The following is a 17963-nucleotide window of genomic DNA, read 5'->3' as shown; positions in this document are numbered from 1 at the left end:
TGATGGAGGTGTTAAAGTGTCTCATTAGGATTAAAAGCCCTTCTATACCTTTGCACCTGACTGACTCAGCAATAACAAGTTCAATCACGCTGTTTACAAAAATACAGGCAACCAGGTTTGATGCTAGCCATGTCTCTCTCTCCGGTGCCGTCAGCTGTAGAAGCTGATATCGTTTCATTATTTCAAGTCACTGGGCCCACCTAGACTCATGCAGACCTTTCAAAAATTGGTGTCTGTTGCCCCAGCCTTAGATTGTGGCGGAGTAACACTAGGCACACGTGCTAAGATTCCCTAGTTGTGGCTGTCATCACAGGCTGCTGAAGCTGGTAAGCAAGTCAGATAAGCTGTAAGCCATCTCTAATAGGTACCGGCTGAGAGAGGCCTATGAAGACAAATTAAGTGCGGGTGAGATTTTCTGGTTTTCCCTGTACAGGGAGGGCAAGGGCTCTGTTTTAAAGCTCTTTGGCTGACACACTGTCGGTTGGGTGTTGCTTCCTGTCAGTTAGGCCCTTCCTTCTCCCCAGAATGGATGTTTTACAGATGTTACAGCAGCTGAAGTACTTGGCGTGATAATAGTAGGCAGTGCTAGCAGAAGTTTAAAAATAATCCGTTTTATGATACGCCATTTCCAGGAAAGTCTGCATGACTTTCCACAGCCCTGGCTCAACCCATACATTTAAAAACATCAGTCTAAACTTTCCATCCTTAGAAAAATCAATACAGAAACATATCTCTGTCATTTACTTGATGGCTCCATACTTATTGCCTACCAGCTATCTGCTGGTCTTCAGCCTGGCATCATTTTACCTGCTTGACCATATTTCCCTGCTCATTTAGGGTGCTTTTCAGAGTTACTTTCTCCTATGTCTGTAATGCTCAGAAAGTTTCCCTCTTTACTGTTCCCACCCATTATTCTTGACTGCTACAGAGGTGAAAAATGCAACAGTTAGTTATCTGTATATATGACAGAAATACCTTTTTTGCCATGAGACACTGACATCTCGTTTTCAGTATCCTTTCAAGGATATTATATATTAGTACTGGCAAACCTTTCATCAGCCTTTAAAATAAAAAATCATGGAAAAATGCATTTTCCATGGACAAAGCATTTGGTACTGAAGGGAAAGGATACGCGTCTATTCTGTATCAGTAGGCCATATATGTTTCAGCAGCTCTGTACAGTCATTGATAACTTTGTAGAATCAGAATTGTTTGGGTTGGAAGGGACCTTTAAAGGTCATCTAGTCCAACCCCCCTGTGATGAGCAGGGTCATCTTCAACTAGATCAGATTGCTCAGAGCCCCGTCCAACCTGGCCTTGAATGTTTCCAGGGATGGGGCATCAACCACCTCTCTGGGCAACCTGTTCCAGTGTTTTACCACCCTCATTGTAAAAAATTTCTTCCTTATTTCTAGTCTAAATCTACCCTCTTTTAGTTTAAAACCATTACCCCTTTGTCCTATCGCAACAGGCCCTGCTAAAAACTCTGTCCCTATCTTTCCTAAAAGCCCCCTTTAAGTATTGAAACATAACAATAAAGTCTCCCCGCAGCCTTCTCTTCTCCACGCTTCCTCTGTGTTGATATGCATAATAATATGTCACAACATGCCTTTTTAATGAAAAGAGACTTGTAGCAACACCTGTGGTGAATTGACCCTGGCTGGATGCCAGGTGCCCACCAAAGCTGCTCTATCACTCCCCTCTTCAGCTGGACAGGGGAGAGAAAATATAACAAAAAGCTCATGGGTCAAGATAAGGACAGGGAGAGATCACTCGCTAATTACCATCATGGGCAAACCAGACTTGACTTGGGGAAATTAGTTTCATTTATTACCAATCAAATCAGAGTAGGATAATGAGAAATAAAACCAAATCTTAAAACACCTTCCCCGCATCCATCCCTTCTTCCTGGGCTCAACTCCATTTCTGAATTCTCTACCTCCTCCCCTCCAACGGCACAGGGAATGGGGGTTCGGGTCAATTCATCACACGTTGTCTCTGCCACCCCTTCCTTCTCAGGGGCAGGACTCTTCACACTCTTCCCCGGCTCCAGCATGGGGTTCCTCCCATGGGAGACAGTCCTCCATGAACTTCTCCAGCGTGAGCCCTTCCCACGGGCTGCAGTTCTTCACAAACTGCTCCAGCGTGGATCCCTCCCCCGGGCTGCAGTCCTTCAGGCACAGACTGCTCCAGCGTGGGTCTCCCGCGGGGTCACAGGTCCTGCCAGAAAACCTGCTCCAACGTGGGCTCCTCTCTCCATGGGGCCGCAGGTCCTGCTGGGAGCCTGCTCCAGCATGGGCTTCCCATGGGGTCCCACCCTCCTTCAGGCACCCACCTGCTCCGGCGTGGGGTCCTCCCCGGGCTGCAGGTGGAGGTCTGCTCCACCGTGGTCTTCCCCACGGGCTGCAGGGGAATCTCTGCTCTGGTGCCTGGAGCACCTCCTCTGCCTCCTTCTCCACTGACCTGAGGGTCTGCAGGGTTGTTTCTCTCATGTGTTCTCACTCCTCTCTCACAGCTGCAATCACTGCTGCACAGCTTTTTATTTTTTTTCCCCTCCTTAAATACGTTCTCCCAGAGGCGCTACCCCCATCGCTGATGGGCTCAGCCTTGGCCAGCAGCGGGTCCGTCTTGGAGCCGTCTGGCGTTGGCTGCATCAGATGTAGGGGAGGCTTCTGGCAGCTTCTCACAGAAGCCACCCCTGTAGCCCCACTGCTACCAAAACCTTGCCATGCAAACCCAGTAAAACACCAGACTAGTTTACTTGGGCAGTAGCAGTTATGGTAGCAAAATTGAAGCTGATGGCAACGTATTCTTTGCACTGAGGATGTACCTGGATTTGTGTTTCTGCCCCCTTTAGGGTACTTTCTGCAAAGCTTTCCCACTCAGATTTTCCACTGCCAGGTCTGATCATCCAATTTTGCACAGCATGAAAAATCTTCCTAATGTATACAACAACACACCTCAGCTGCTCCTGAATTTGCAAGCTACTCAAAACCTGAAGCAATCTCCCCTCTCTCTTACATGCAAGCAAATGTTCACATGTATGGACAGAGACCATCATGCCTTAAACTGCTGATTTGTCTGTGCTCATTCTCCTGTAGGTAGGTACTCATAGGCAGGTACATTCATACCAGAGGGCACAAACACAATTTAAAAATGTTAAATCTTTAGCAGTACTTTTCATAAGAGCAATCGGTTACACAGGGAAAGGCTATTGTATTCAATGTCTGTAAAAATAAATATCTATTTGGTGTAACCTGTTTCTGAATAAAATCCAGTTACATTTAGCAAGTGTAATGAAATTCAACAGTGTAATTCTCTGATCAAGAGTATACATACTCTTGAGTCACTTCCTTGTACTTGCAATTTTATTTATTGAACAACTAAACAGCTAGCTTAGATGATTCATCATGATTCATACTGGAGATAAAAGGACAAAGAATACAAAATATAATTATGTGGCATTGTTTTCTCGAGTGAAGGAACACTTGCAGTTTTTTTTATTTTCTCTGTAGAAGCATCACTAGACGTTTAAGACATTATTAGTTAATGCATTTTTCTTTTCATTAAGAATCATTTGCCCTTCCACTCCCAGCTTCTCAACTTGAGAAAAGCATAAATCAGTTTCCCTTGGCATTGAAGTTCAGTGTGTTGTGGTAAAAGCTACTGATGCTCTTAAAACTGTCCTTAGTTCTCTGTGGTAACACTGGCCATAGACTCTTCCAGGTTGTATACTGAACTATTAAAAAAAGGCCGCAGTGTTTGTTTTATAATGAATGCTGGTGTAGAGTGTGATGTAAACAGTGCTTTTTACTCGCCACTTTTAAGTGAAATGTTACAGTGTTGCTGGATAAGGGAAGAGCAACTGGTGGCATCTGCCTGGACTTGTGCAAAGCATTTGACACTGTCCCACACGAAATCCTTGTCTCTAAACTGGAGAGACATGGATTTGATGGGTGGACAACTCGGTGGATAAGGAATTGGCTGGATGGTCGCACTCAAAGAGTTGTGGTCAACAGCTTGATATCCCAGTGGAGAGCAGTGATGAGTGGCGTTCCTCAGGGGTCGGTCTTGGGACAAGTGCTGTTTAACATCTTCGTTGGTGACATGGACAGTGGCATTGAGTGCACCCTCAGCAAGTTGGCCAACGACACCAAGCTGCGTGGTGTGTGGTTGACATGCTAGAGGGAAGGACCTTGACAGGCTTGAGAGGTGGGCCCGTGTGAACTTCATGAAGTTCAACAAGGCCAAGTGCAAGGTCCTGCACATGGGTCGGGGCAATCCCAAGCACAAATACAGGCTGGGTGGAGGGTGGATTGAGAGCAGCCCTGAGCAGAAGGACTTGGGGGCGTTGGTTGACAAAAAGCTCAACATGACCCGGCAATGGGCGCTTGCAGCCCAGAAAGCCAACTGTATCCTGGACCGCATCAAAAGAAGCGTGGCCAGCAGGTCGAGGGAGGGGATTCTCCCCCTCTGCTCTCGTGAGCCCCTACCTGGAGTACTGTGTCCAGCTGTGGGGCCCTCAGCGCAGGAAAGACACGGACCTGTTGGAGCGAGTCCAGAGGAGGGCCGGGCAGATGATCGGAGGGCTGGAGCACCTCTCCTGTGAAGACAGGCTGAGGGAGTTGGGGCTGTTCAGCCTGGAGAAGAGAAGGCTCCGGGGAGACTTTAGAGCAGCCTTCCAGTACCTAAAGGGGGCTTACAAGAAAGCCGGAGAGGGACTTTTTACAAGAGTACGTAGGGATAGGACAAGGGGTAATGGCTTTCAACTGAAAGGGGGGAGATTTAGATTAGAAGTAAGGAAGAAATTCTTCACAGTGAGGGTGGTGAGGCAGTGGAACAGGTTGCCTGGGGAGGTTGTGGATGCCCCGTCCATCCCTGGCAGTGTTGCAGGCCAGGCTGGATGGGGCTTTGAGCCACCTGGTCTGGTGGAAGGTGTCCCTGCCCATGGCCGGGGGGGCTTGGAACTAGATGATCTTTAAGGTCCCTTCCAACACAAACCATTCTATGATTCTATGTAGTTGGTTTAGGGGCAAAATATATGCTGTGGAGAAGGACTGAGCATTTACAGGATTTTTATGTCTAAAAGGGTGGTCTGGTTGGCTTCATTTCCAAATAGAGAATGATGTATTTTCCTTTTATCTCACCTTCCCTCTTGAAAAGGCATAGCTGAGATTTACAAATGTTTATATAATACTCACAATAAAAATTATAAATGTTGTATGTTACTTGGAATATGAAGTGCTTTGCTGAAACCAAAGGATTGTTTCTAACAGGGTGAATTTAAACCTTTCCATACTGACACAAGTCCCATAGTAAGGTATGCACAGTGCCTGGATTTTATGCATGGAAATCAGAAGTTCTTCAGCTGTACAGGATGTTTGCCTGAGATTTGAAAATTGAGGATACTGATATTTGCAAAATATCCCAAATGTACCAAGTTTATATGCCGGGAGTGTATTTTTCTGAGGCATCAACCTAACTTAATCAGACTTTAAATTACTCCAGACTCAATCAGAAAGATACCAGTCCTGTACATCAAGGTACTACAGTGCCTGTTACCCATTCTAATTAGGGAAAGGTGGACGGGTCAAGAGCCATTGACAAAGCAACCTTGTCCCAAGCCAAGACAGACATAAACCATCTTCTCTCACTCCTGTTCCCGCAGGGATCTTCTGTTCATTGTTGAAATTCATCTTGATAGCTCAGGAAATCTGACAGTTTCTCTCACACCAGCATCTGTCTCTCCATGTATTTTTGATCATTTCGTATTTTGCTAGATTGGAATGCGTTAGTCAGCTGAATGGCAGGAGTGCGTGCGGATCTATGAACTCCTTTCCCCTTGCTGAAATGTATCCAACAGCAAATCTCTTTTTCCATACGAGAGGGAGAATATGTCACATTCAGGTGTTTCCTTGAATTTCTTAGTTGTATCTATTTGCTTTTCCATTCCTGTTATATGCTTACTTTTCAGACTCCATCCATAAGTAGTTTGAGAAATGAGTTAATGTTCACCATTTACTGTTTCTGATCTCTTCATATATCTATTGGACAAGGACCTTTAGTAGTCATTTGACTTGTGTCTTGAACCACTTTGTTGGATTAATCATCTCAGGCACTAGGATACTGAACTCACTGAGGTTTGTACATTCAACTAAAGGCGAGACAGCTTCTAAAGCTGAATGGTTTGTTTTGATTAAATCATCATTTGAAAGATCTAAGGGTAGTTGACTTTCTTGTCCTTAATAGGCAAAGTGAATCTTGGCCTTAAAGATAATTTCTGCATCCTGGAAATGTTTTTGCTGACCGATGTTACTTTTGACTATATCAGGTTCAGACTCTGCTTTCTCTCTCCATGTGCTTGTAAAAATTAACACAGTGTATGCACACACTGGGAAAGGAGGGCATGCTCTTCACCTGCGCTGCAGGTGGGAATAGACTGCACATTCACAATGCTCCAATTCATGTATCACATTCTTTTCTCTGGACTACGAACCGGGAAATACCGAAATAGTGATGTGCTCCAAAGTGCTGTGGGATTTTATTCTTTTGGTGTCTGTGTAGGATTACAAACACTCCAAGTTTAAAAAGTTTTGAAAGTATTGACTGGATTAGAATATACATTTGGATATCAATTAAAATGTTAGTTGGCTCATTGGCATATGATTTAAGTGATTAAGAGGAACAATTTCACATCCCATCTACAACTGTTGTTAAACTCTAGGATTCTAAAGTGTTGAACAAAATTCAATTAAACTCTACATATTACAATTTTCCATACAGCAGTCCTTATGGAACCCAAGCACAAGCTTTCAGACCTGAGAGCAATAGCATCAAATGGCACTGAATAAATTCTGTCTCAAAAGGAAATGTTATAGTTACTGATTTATAACCATTGCTTCCTGCATGCCTGTTTTCCCAATGGTAGATTTCAAGCTGTACCCCAAAATCATTCCTCATAGCTTATTACATCTTAAAACATCACAGCCCAAATTGATCTTCTTTGAAAAATAGATCACTGCTTATGCACAATGATCAACAGCTTTCCTTGATCCATTACATAATTCTCACAAGGGAAAAGAGGCTCAGATTTTAATTGGACTATTAATTTTGACTTGTAAGCAAGAGTAGTAAGTGATGTTCTCCGAATTGCTGGCAACTGTCTTGCTCTTACTGTTCCTAGGTGATGAAGCAGACATTCCTCAGCTGCTTGCAGTGGCATCACGTTTGAGGGACACTGCAGAATTGTTCCAATCCGATGAGATGCGCCCAGCTAATGACCCCAAGGAGCGAGCTCCTATCAGAGTCAGGATGCTCAATGATGTGCTACAAAGCTTGGAGAAAAGCTTCCTGGTTCATCGAGCTCCTCCAGGACTTTACAGGTACAGTGTTCAACATGTTCTTCATTTGGGCTAAAGTGGTAATCTCGCATTGTTTGGTTTTCAAAACTGTCACGCTCTTTTTAAAAAAAAATCTCAGTGAGTATGCAAGACCAAAGCTACTTTTTCCTATCTCATCCTTTCTGCAGAAAACATTAATTCATTACAACACAAGAGGTCATTAGAATGCAGCACTGTAGCATTTCTGTCATGACATCACTGCTAACGATGTACGGTTTGATGGCAACTCAGGCAGCATAACAGATACTTGTGTTAGACGGTACAGTAAGCTTTTAGAAGAAGAAAATATTTTGAAGTCTAATACTGCTTGACAAGCTCCACCTATATTTTATTTAAAACTTTTTACAGTTCATTGAAGATTCAGAATTATACAAGATACCGTGTAGCATTATTTAACATATTTAATTATACAGCAGTGTTCTTGGGTGCATTTCAACCAGTCAAAAGCAGTACAGTAGAGTGAATGAGAGGGTCTTAGTCACCATTCATAACATCTTGTCTCTGGTTAGAATTACTCTTCAATATGTATTCGGCTGTACTACCCAGGTTGATTTTAAGATGTCATAATCATTCCATCTTTCACTTTCTAAGAAAGAAGTCTACAGGTCTGTATCTCTCACCATAGATTCCTCTACAAAAGAAACTGTGGCAATCAGTAGCTTAAAAGAAGTTTGAAAAGCAAGAATTGGCCAAGCCTGCCCTGAGTAATGCCTGGCTCTCTGGCTGTTCAGAGAAGTAATAAAGTGTGTGCATGTGCTTCATTGCAAACTGTCTGAGGCACTGTATGGCAGCCCATCAATGTAGTGTTTCGTAGCTTGATTCCAGGGATAAGTCTTGAATGCCATGGGCTATAGAGTGAGGGCATATGTGGGCTGTTTGACTTCACTGGGCCTGCTGGGATTATTTTGAAGGGCTCTGTGTCTGAAGATAGCCAATGGCTCATCCATACTGCCCATTTGGAGGAGGCTTCCCCAAGTAAAACTGTCCCTAAAGCCATACCCAGATTTTACTTTAGGGGAAACTGGTTGGTATACTCCAAAAAGAGAGCTCGGAAGTGAACTGACATCCATACACAGGAGACAGACAGGGGCCAGGACACAGGAGTGAATGACGCATCTGTGTTATTTAGGAATATAAATGTACTTGCAACCAGAACTAACTAAAGTAATAAAACAGTACTTTGTTGCAGTTGATGGGAAGAATTGTCAAATGTCTCGTGCAAGCGATTGTTTCAAGCGGGCACAAAATAGACAGATGGTAGAGGTAGACTTTGGAAGAAAAGCAGAAATCTACAGCATCAGGAGGAGATTCTTCCAAGCATTAGGAATATTATAAAACAAATGCAGTCACCTTTTAACAAAAACAAAAGAAAAAAAAAGGAAGGTGAACTCAACAGTGTCAGTGAATAAAATCCCTACAGCTATAATAAAGAAAATATAATAATGATATTTGGGGAGGGACTAATTTACTTCATTGCTGCTGTGACTGGATTTATAATATAAAGAAATAAACCAAAATGTGATAAATAAAGTCTAATATTCCAGGTTTTGCACTACTGTCTTTCTTGTCTGTACTGGTATGGTGTTGCAAAGGAGCTGTAAAACTGCTTAATATAATGTAATGTGTCTGTGTTGCATCGCAACGGCACATTGTTTTACTTGTAAAAATAAATTATGCCAAAACTTAGGATTCCAATAAGAGGGGGTTTTGAGGTCTTCTCTAATATTTAAATTCTTGCAGTGCTTGCAGTATTAAGTTTGTTATTCATCAAGATGTAATTGCTAGATATGCAGGTATAATGTGAATTAAATTTTTCACCTTCCTGCTCTCAGCAATACTTCGGCATAGAGCACAGTATTCCCACTGGCAAACTAGATAGTGTGGAAGTGAACATTTTCTAATTTTTCCCCTCCTGATTCCATTAAATTTGATACAAGATTTAACAGTATACGATAAGGTTACTTCAGAGTTTGTGGGAAAACATTGGATTTGCCTTTATTCTGAACTATTTTACCTAACATCGTATGGAGTATATAACAGTAAAGTACACCTTGTGTATCATCATTTAAATACTTATTTAAAAAGAATGCATTCTTTGCACTGTGCCAAGGTGTGTAATTGTAGTGTACATTTACCTTTAATGCAAACAGAATCCAGGACAGTGATAGATTTCTGATTTCCGTTCCTGCCATTAAAAATCTGCAGTATGGTTTCTTTTCAAGAAAAGCATCTAACAATATGTCTTTATTTGGGTTATTTTTCACTTTTCAGGGATTGAAAGTCCTTCTATTAATTGATGCGGTTATGTGAATCTATCTTGTGTTCTGAAGCTATAATTGATATCACAGGAACACTGGAAGTACTTGAAAAACCTGACGTACTTTTTTTTGCTTGTGTAACTTTTAAGTTTTTCTTTTTGTAATTTGGTAAAGAAAACAAACAAAAAAATCAGTCTCACAGCCAGGACCTTGTATGCCATGTTTCATCCCAGTTGGAAGATTGATGGGCAAGTTATAAACCCCTGAAATAGTGGTTTATAATGGAAATGCTGGCAGCCCTTTAACTATAGCAGCGCAAGCAGTGCAGCAATAAATACTATGCTTCATCTGTAAACAGAAATTTAGGATGCAGTTTGCAGCCTTGACCTTCAGGCTCCAACTGTGTTTAGATCATTAAGATTCCATAAATACTGTAATTTACAGCCTTCTGAAGGAAGAATTTGTGTGCACAGTAAAGCACGTATTCTTCATGAAAAAATGATTGCTTCCTGTACACCCATTTGGACTCATATACTCAACCTCAATCAAAGTACTTGACAAATTTGCTGAAGTTGAGGCATCATTTTTAGGCTTGTGTTTGTCCTAATTCACAGCTCTCTGGATCTATACTATGTTTTCTCTTCTAGAACTTGAATTAAAAAGAAAGGTGGATTTTTTTTCTTTATTTCAGGAGGTGGGTTGCAACCTCCTTGTGTTTGTCCCCTGCAGGGGAACTAATACATCTTTTCTATATCTTTTTTTGTATAGTTTGTACACTCATTGCCAGAGCTGCAGTCTCTTACTGTATGTATGTCCTTAAAAAAATAGATGCCTCGTTCCAGTCTGTGTCATAGGGCAATACTGGGCTGTAATTGATGCATTATTCATCTATAAAGAGCAATAAAATCATTCAAAGTTACTAACAGAATTCAAATTACTTTAATTTTTTATAATTATATTAGGATATCCTGACTAAATTTAAGTAATGATGATTGACGTTGGCAAGTTGTTCAATACAGTGTAAGTAAACACTCTAGTTCAGATGATTATCCTTACTTGAACGTCGTGACATTGAACTGAAAATTTGACAACAGCCTACTTTCCCCACGATATTCTATTTCCAACTGAACTGGAAATATACAAGTACAGCTTTCATCAGGGTATTTTAGCCTTATCCAGAAATTTAGGCAGAATGAAAAATAGTAGGTTGAGAAATGTTATCCTGCTTTGCAAAGATTACCGTGGAGCTTGATTTGGGGTTAGGACAAAATCTCTTGAGTTTTATTGTACCTGAAGAATTTCTGCGATTCCCAATAGTAACCCTGGGTAGACTTCTTTCTATTTCCAAAATAAATGTTTAGGAACAAAATAGGATAGCTATTGGTATTTTTCATTTATTTGCCTTTGCATCTCATAACATAATCGTAATATTGATAATTTTGTGATTTATATTTTGTCATTATTTTAATGGAATAATCAGTAGAAATTTGTATGTTTGTTTCTTTTCTCTAGCCATTTTCTTGCTTTCTACTCTTACAATGTATATCTGTGCTGAACATTTCTGTATATTTTCTGATGGTTATTTTTTTGATACTAGTACTAATAACCATCGATTACACTGCAGTGACATGTACGAAGCTAAGGTAAGAACAGAGGTTCCATTACTTTAGGCGCTGTGCGTAGACAGGAAAAAATAAATATATGATCTCAAACATATTGTCCTCTCAATGAGATGGTCAGCCTCAGCAGAGATACAAGATGATTCTATAAATGCTGATACATAGTAAGAAACCCCCAAATTCTTATCCTCATCAGCATTCAGTAAAGCGGGTGTAGTTGCCTGCTAGGGACAGGAGAAGATGCTTTATCTCTGTATTCTAAACAAAGGGTGCTTCAGCGGTAAACAAAGATGGAAGCAAAGACCTGGGGCTCTTTCCCTAGAATGAAAGCAGCTTGTCTGATAAGGTCAAGGAAGTACTAGCTGACACCTGTTCTGATTCTGATTAACCAGATCTCTGCATGGCTTCTGACAGCGAACAAAATTAATTTCTGCAAATGAATGTTTGTAAGTTAGGTATTTGGGCAAATGCGTCCATGCTGAGTGATGTGTCTCCTCTTTGTCTCCTTCCTGAATCTTTTGTGCATCAGCTAATCCTTAAAAACTCTTAGACTCTAAAAGTCTACTGTCATGCTTTTGCATGCTTTTCCCTCTATGAAAATACCTGCCAAAACACTGACACCGGCAGTATCACGGCTAACAAGACAGCATGTATCTTCCTGGTGTTTATAAATACTGAGCTCAAATCTTATGTTTGCCTAGACTGAGTAAGACCATTCCCCCTGTTCCTCGTATATTTTATTATATTTCTTGTATTTGCTGATCGCCACAGCCTCTGACAATCTGTCAGCCTAATGTATCTGTCAAGTCTGTGTGCACACTCCTTTAGGTATTCACACAGAGAGCTTGTGTCTTTTTGCTGAAAGGCATAGCACTTCAATGGCATTGGAACAATGAATAATAATATTGCAAAGAAATGTGATAAACAACAAAACTTCATGGAGTGTCAGGCACAGGACAGTCAGTATAGTAAGATGCCCTCTCTTACTGGAAGTGTTTGATTTCTTCAGGTCCGTGTTTAATGTTCATATCTGATGGATGCTGTTGATACTAGATGGATCCAGTATTAAGTATGCAGTGTTCCTAGAATACCCTGTGATGCTCCCACCAAAATTTCTACATCTAAAAGAGTCACTAAAAACACTTTGTGTCTTTGGTCTTTGAAAGTAAAGTCCAAAATAGGCACACAAGGGCTCAGGCTGTCATTTCTGCTCCAGTTAGGTGGCTTTTATTCTTAACAGGCCATTGCTTAAGCATCAGTTGTGTCTTGACTGACAGTTCTTTTAACGATTTCATAAAAGAATCAAAGTCAACTTGTGTAAAATCTTTAATTTAAGAGTTTCATCCTAGCTTACCAAGCTTAAACCTGTCCATTAAGTCTGTATACATCTGTTACCACTATTTATGGAATTGTTGCAAGTGCCATTGTGCTATGTCTAGTAGATGTAATTGAGTGAATTGAGTAATAAGTGGGTGAAAAGTAAGGATTTTGAAAACAATCTGTATTTTCAAGAAAGACCTCCAGCAGTTTTTTATTGCTCATTTGCGCAAGTTAAACTTCTTCCTTTTGCTTCTTCTTATCATGGATACGCAGGTGTGACATTAACACTTTGTTGGGCTAAAAAATTGCAACAAATCAGTATGTTATGCACTGAATAAAATACTCACTATAAGCAATGATAGATTGTGCACCCTGAATTTGCTGTAATGAAATGAAAGAACAATCAAAAGATGCTTTTAGCACCACACAAAAAGGTAATTTGCATCATTGCTAATGTCACGCCACTCAAGTGTTTGTTGTTCACCAGAACAAATGTTTTCCTTTCAGATTGAGATTCGTTATATACATTCCTGACATATGTAGAGAGTCTACTGGATTTATTTCTGTTTTGCTGATAAACTGCAGCAGATTCTCAGGTGTCAAAATTCACATGCCCTAAGACTCTAGTTTCTAGAGATACGTTCAGTAGGAAAATTAAAGTCCTTATTAAATCTCCATGTGTAAACAAGTTGCTCATTGGATTTACAGAGGACAAGCATTAAAGATGCAAATATCCTGCTAATCTTAAACAGTGACATGGGTAAACATGTAGTGCCATGTCATTTGAAAAAAAAAAAACCAAAACACTTCAGCCAAGAGTTTCTACAGAAGATAATAATTCTGTCTCATTGTATAAACTCTTCGCAGGTTTGGGTTTTTGTTTTGAACTCTTCATTTGTGGCTTCAAGTAAGAAATATTTCTGTATATTTTGTTGTATTGTTGGAGACAGTTTTGACCGGCATGGACCAAACACGTGGAATTTTTTTTTTTTCTGCATTGTATTATGCGGAGCAGAGAGTGATTTGATATGGTGCTGATGATCCTTAGCGTGGGAAACACTGCAACAATTCATGTTGCACTGGCAGTAGTAGATAATATTCTGTCTCCATATTATCTGCCATGTGCAATTTGTAAATACAGTACTAGAATGATGTTCGGGGAGAAGGAAAGAATTCTGTGCTGGTTTTAGAATAGCATACCTCAGATTTTGCCATGCAGTGAGAATAAATGAATTTTTGTCTTACTGCACAGCAGTGATTTTCCATCTGACTTTTCACCCTAATATCTTGTATCTTTCAAAATTTGCATCTCTTTTTCTTCTATAATTGTTCCACATCTTATAAATGGAGTTATGGTTAGTGGTATTACTTGTTTCACTTCCTAAATGCTTCACTGGTATTTCTTGGCTCTGCAGTTCTTGTTCAGTTCCCTTCTCTCTGATACACATTTGTCCAAATGTATTTCATACACCTAAAATATCTTCTCATTTTCTTCTACCTTCTTCCTTCAAACTCTACAGTGTTTGTGCAGTCTGATTGTACTTTGTGCAAGTATAAGTTAGAGATTACGAACTCCAATATTCAGGGCAGAAGTGACACACAGTTTCACTAAGACTTGCTTCATTGTAGCTCACTTCATGAAGTACTAATGGCAAAAAAATGACAGGAAATATTCCAAAGATGGTTTTGTGTTCTTCCCCAGAATGTGGGAAGGCAAAAAGAAGTTTCATGAGATAGGTGAACAGTGGCAGCTATGCACTGTCAGAAGATCTGAGATGCTGTGCAATGCTTGGTAAGTCTTTAGTTAATGCTTACTTGGAAGATGAATTTTCTCCCAGTCTTTGGTAGCAGACATGGAATGAAAGGATTACATTCTTGGTTTGCAGGCTTCTCTTAATAGATGTTGTGTGTCTGGTGACCAGGATTTATAAAAGTAGTGACAATGATGAGTCCGTATCCAGAGTTTTTACAGCATAGTCAAAAGTGGTGTTTATCATAAAACTGAATAGACTGAGTCATCTCTGCAGGTCACCCTAATTAGGAAAAAATTTTTAAGAATATAATTACAATTCTTAACTGCCAGGTTGTTTTTTCTAATCCTAAAACCAGAGACAAACCAGTTAGTTAATGGTATGACAAGCAATGATGTGAATTCAACTAGGTTGGTGCAGACTGAGAAATATTTCCAATCAAATCCTGAACACTAGATTCTAATAGCACTTATATAGCTATTGCTATCTTTAAAAAAAAAATGCAGTAACATGTCTGGCACACTAATTTCAGTTTAAAATCATAATTTGAGTCAAATTCATACATCCAAGTCACTAGCGGAATCTGGAGTAACAACCTTGACATAAGGTGGACTGAAAGTATTTTATTCACTGTATTCCATTTAAACATTGTACCCAACTGTTACGTGGAGGTATAGCATGGGTGGGAGGACGAAGGAACTTTCTTCTCTCTTGAGCGGCTACCAGAAGCCAAACGTAATTAAGATCACTTCCTATTCACTGAGATGGTATGGATACTCAAAATGGGATTTGAGGGACTTGGAAGAAGATACAGTCATGAATCTGATCATTCAGTGGATCAGCATAATGTGGTATTGAAATTAAGCTGTAACTCTGAATAGCACAAGAAGCTTTCTCCGGGATACCTTTTGCGACCAGTGCAGCTCCCCAGAACAGGCATAGTTAGGAAAGAGTGGGAACTGTTTAATTCATGAGGGACCTGTAGGAACAATATTCTAGGAGCACGAGCATTCTCTGTGCACTGGGCAGCTTTGGGAAGGGTCCTGGCCTAGTCCTCCCAGCCCCTCTGGGGGTGACTGAACGGCGCTGTGGTTATTCTTTCTCTAGGCCGGATAGATAGAGATAGAATTTCTTCTGCTGGGTTATTGACTCTTTAACAGTCGTCCGTGTGTGAAGCAGCACATTTATCCTAGCGTGCATCAGTAACAATTACCAGTTTGATAATGCTCTTACAAATTCCTGCTATGGTCACTATTTTTGTTATGACTGATAATCATGCTGAATTATGCCCTTTATTAATACTGAGAAGATGCAATAAAGTGAGTGTAACTCATACTCAAAACACCTGATCCATCTGAGTGGCAATTCAAACGTTTTTTCCTTTGGAATCACCGGTACATGTAATGACCATGAAGTAATGACTGTATTTGTTGTCTTGTAAATTTTTACTATTTAAAGAGCATTTGCTACATAAATACTACTGAATTAGCCATCTGCAGAGATGTAATTATGGTTGACTTTAAAGCTTATTTAAACAGGGAACATGAAAATCTTTTCGTTACACCTGCAAAAGCAGAAAACCACTGTAATTAGGGATTATGTCATGGCTGGAAACCAGCTTTCTCACTTCCCTGATATGAATGGTAAACCCGGATGTACATACCTTAATTTATTTTTCCTCTATGCACTTCTCATGAATTTTCTTCCATCCTTTTAATTAGATTGATTTGTACACTTACTGAGTTCTGTCTGTAGTATGCATCAGACCCATTATGGTTTTGATACAGTACATATTATTATTATTGTAATTTAACACAGCATTGTTCGTCCTGAAGACAAGACTTTATCCAGGACATACAATTCCTCATGGTTTCCACGAATGTGCATAGTCTTGACCTTGCAAAGAACCTTTTTTCATATATATATATATATATATATACACACATATATAAAATGACATTTATTTGAATAAGTGGCCTTATTAGATGTTTTAGCCCATTTCACAGCAGTTGTTCTGCTAACTGTAAAAACCTTTTCACAGAAGGCTATTCAGTGAGCTCAGTGCAGAGCTATCATGCCAACGCATAGCAAGTCTTCCGATTAGGATAAAGTTTCCATCCATTTTCCCTTGCTGGCAGATCTTGCTCAGATCTGTGCTTATGGTGCTAAATAAGCCAAGAATATTTAGTTACAGAGAAAAATAGCCTATGATCTCAGAAAGTTATACAAAGTATTACATTTTTAATTTATTAAATATATTTAATTTATTAAATATGAAAAACTTATTATTTTATACATTATTTCATTTTTCTTATAAACAGTAGGGTCGATAACATTTTTTAGATCCAAGAAATATATGGTTCCACACTTTTGGCCATGACAGATAAGAACCACTCATGTATGTTTGAAATATTAGCCAGGAACATTTCTCGAATATAGTACAAAAATAAGTGGAATGTATTGGAAAAATAGTTAAGACATAATGCTCCCCCCACTAAAGTATTACCCAGGCAATAGGGATTAGAAATTTGGTGATGAGATCATTAACAGGAAAATTACCCTAACTGGGATTTTAAAAAGTGTTAATTTTGTGTATATGCATGCCATTGAAGGTAATAAAAACATAACTTTCAGCATGTCTTTAAAGAACATAATATGGCATAATTAATTTTTTATCCATAGTTAACTCTTACGATAATGACCTTCGTGATTTTGGCTACAATGATTATGGTCTCACGTCTTATGGTATGGAGTTACTTAAGATGATAAACCTAGTCAGGATCAGAACTGGAGATCAAGGTCAGGCCAGTTTCCTGCATCAAACACTGGACACTGCTTGCTGCTTTGTTTAGAAACGGTATTTCTCCTTAGGAATCAGATGGTTTACATGATTTCTAAATAAAAATTCCTATGAAGCCTTCAGAACATCAGCTGTGAGCCATTTGGAAATAATTTTATTAATTCACTTCCCTCAAGTCCTTCAAAATAGTAGCACATCTGCTTTGAATTTGAGTATTTCAGACTGAGACATCCTTAAAAGAAAAATAGTTTCCTCCAAATTATTCAGCATAAGCATATGTTTCTTTCATTTGAAAAGCAAGTGTAGCATAAATCAATCGAAGAACAACATGCCCACATTTGTTACCAACAGCTACGTTGTTTGAAATTTAACAAAGTATATTTCATACCAGTTGCTGCCAGCAAATAGCGTTTTAAAATACAGTTATATTAATTTTGTTTACTGCATCATCACTGTTAAGTATAGATGCAAGTCCTTGTTCTAAGGAATTACAGAAAAAATATTGAAGGATTGTCAAGGAATTTTTACATTTCTGCAGAGTATATATCATTCTCTCATCAGCTGCATATAGGGTTTGAAAGCTCTATGGCAAGGAGTCTGATAGAGTGTTTTGTGGCTTCTTCAGGAATTTCTAGATAAAATCGCTTAATTAATTTCTATAAAACGCTAAAGAAAATCATGCCTAATTAATTAGAGGACTGCTCTTTAGCAGTGATAAATAATTGCTTGCAACTTCTGAAGAACAAATGCATCCTAATTTTTCCTTTTCTTTCCACTTCTATTCTGTGAAGTCATTCTGTCCTGTTGAAGCTGTA

At 39.6% G+C, this 17963-nt stretch overlaps 1 protein-coding gene across 2 annotated transcripts in view; it reads left to right on the top strand.

The window, feature by feature from the left end:
* Nucleotides 1–17963, top strand: part of NAALADL2 (N-acetylated alpha-linked acidic dipeptidase like 2) — a 505644-nt gene that overhangs the window by 472643 nt on the left and 15038 nt on the right. The window contains exon 15 of one of the 2 annotated variants that reach the window (XM_069792699.1): nt 7184–7382. In XM_069792699.1, the coding sequence (XP_069648800.1) occupies nt 7184–7382 (199 nt within the window). Of the gene's footprint in view, nt 1–7183; nt 7383–17963 lie in introns of those variants that run through there. The other variant, XM_069792700.1, reaches the window with a different exon arrangement.

Source organism: Haliaeetus albicilla, chromosome 9 (assembly GCF_947461875.1).
Source record: "Haliaeetus albicilla chromosome 9, bHalAlb1.1, whole genome shotgun sequence".
NCBI lineage: Eukaryota > Metazoa > Chordata > Aves > Accipitriformes > Accipitridae > Haliaeetus > Haliaeetus albicilla.
This window is presented reverse-complemented; position numbering and strand designations above follow the sequence as displayed.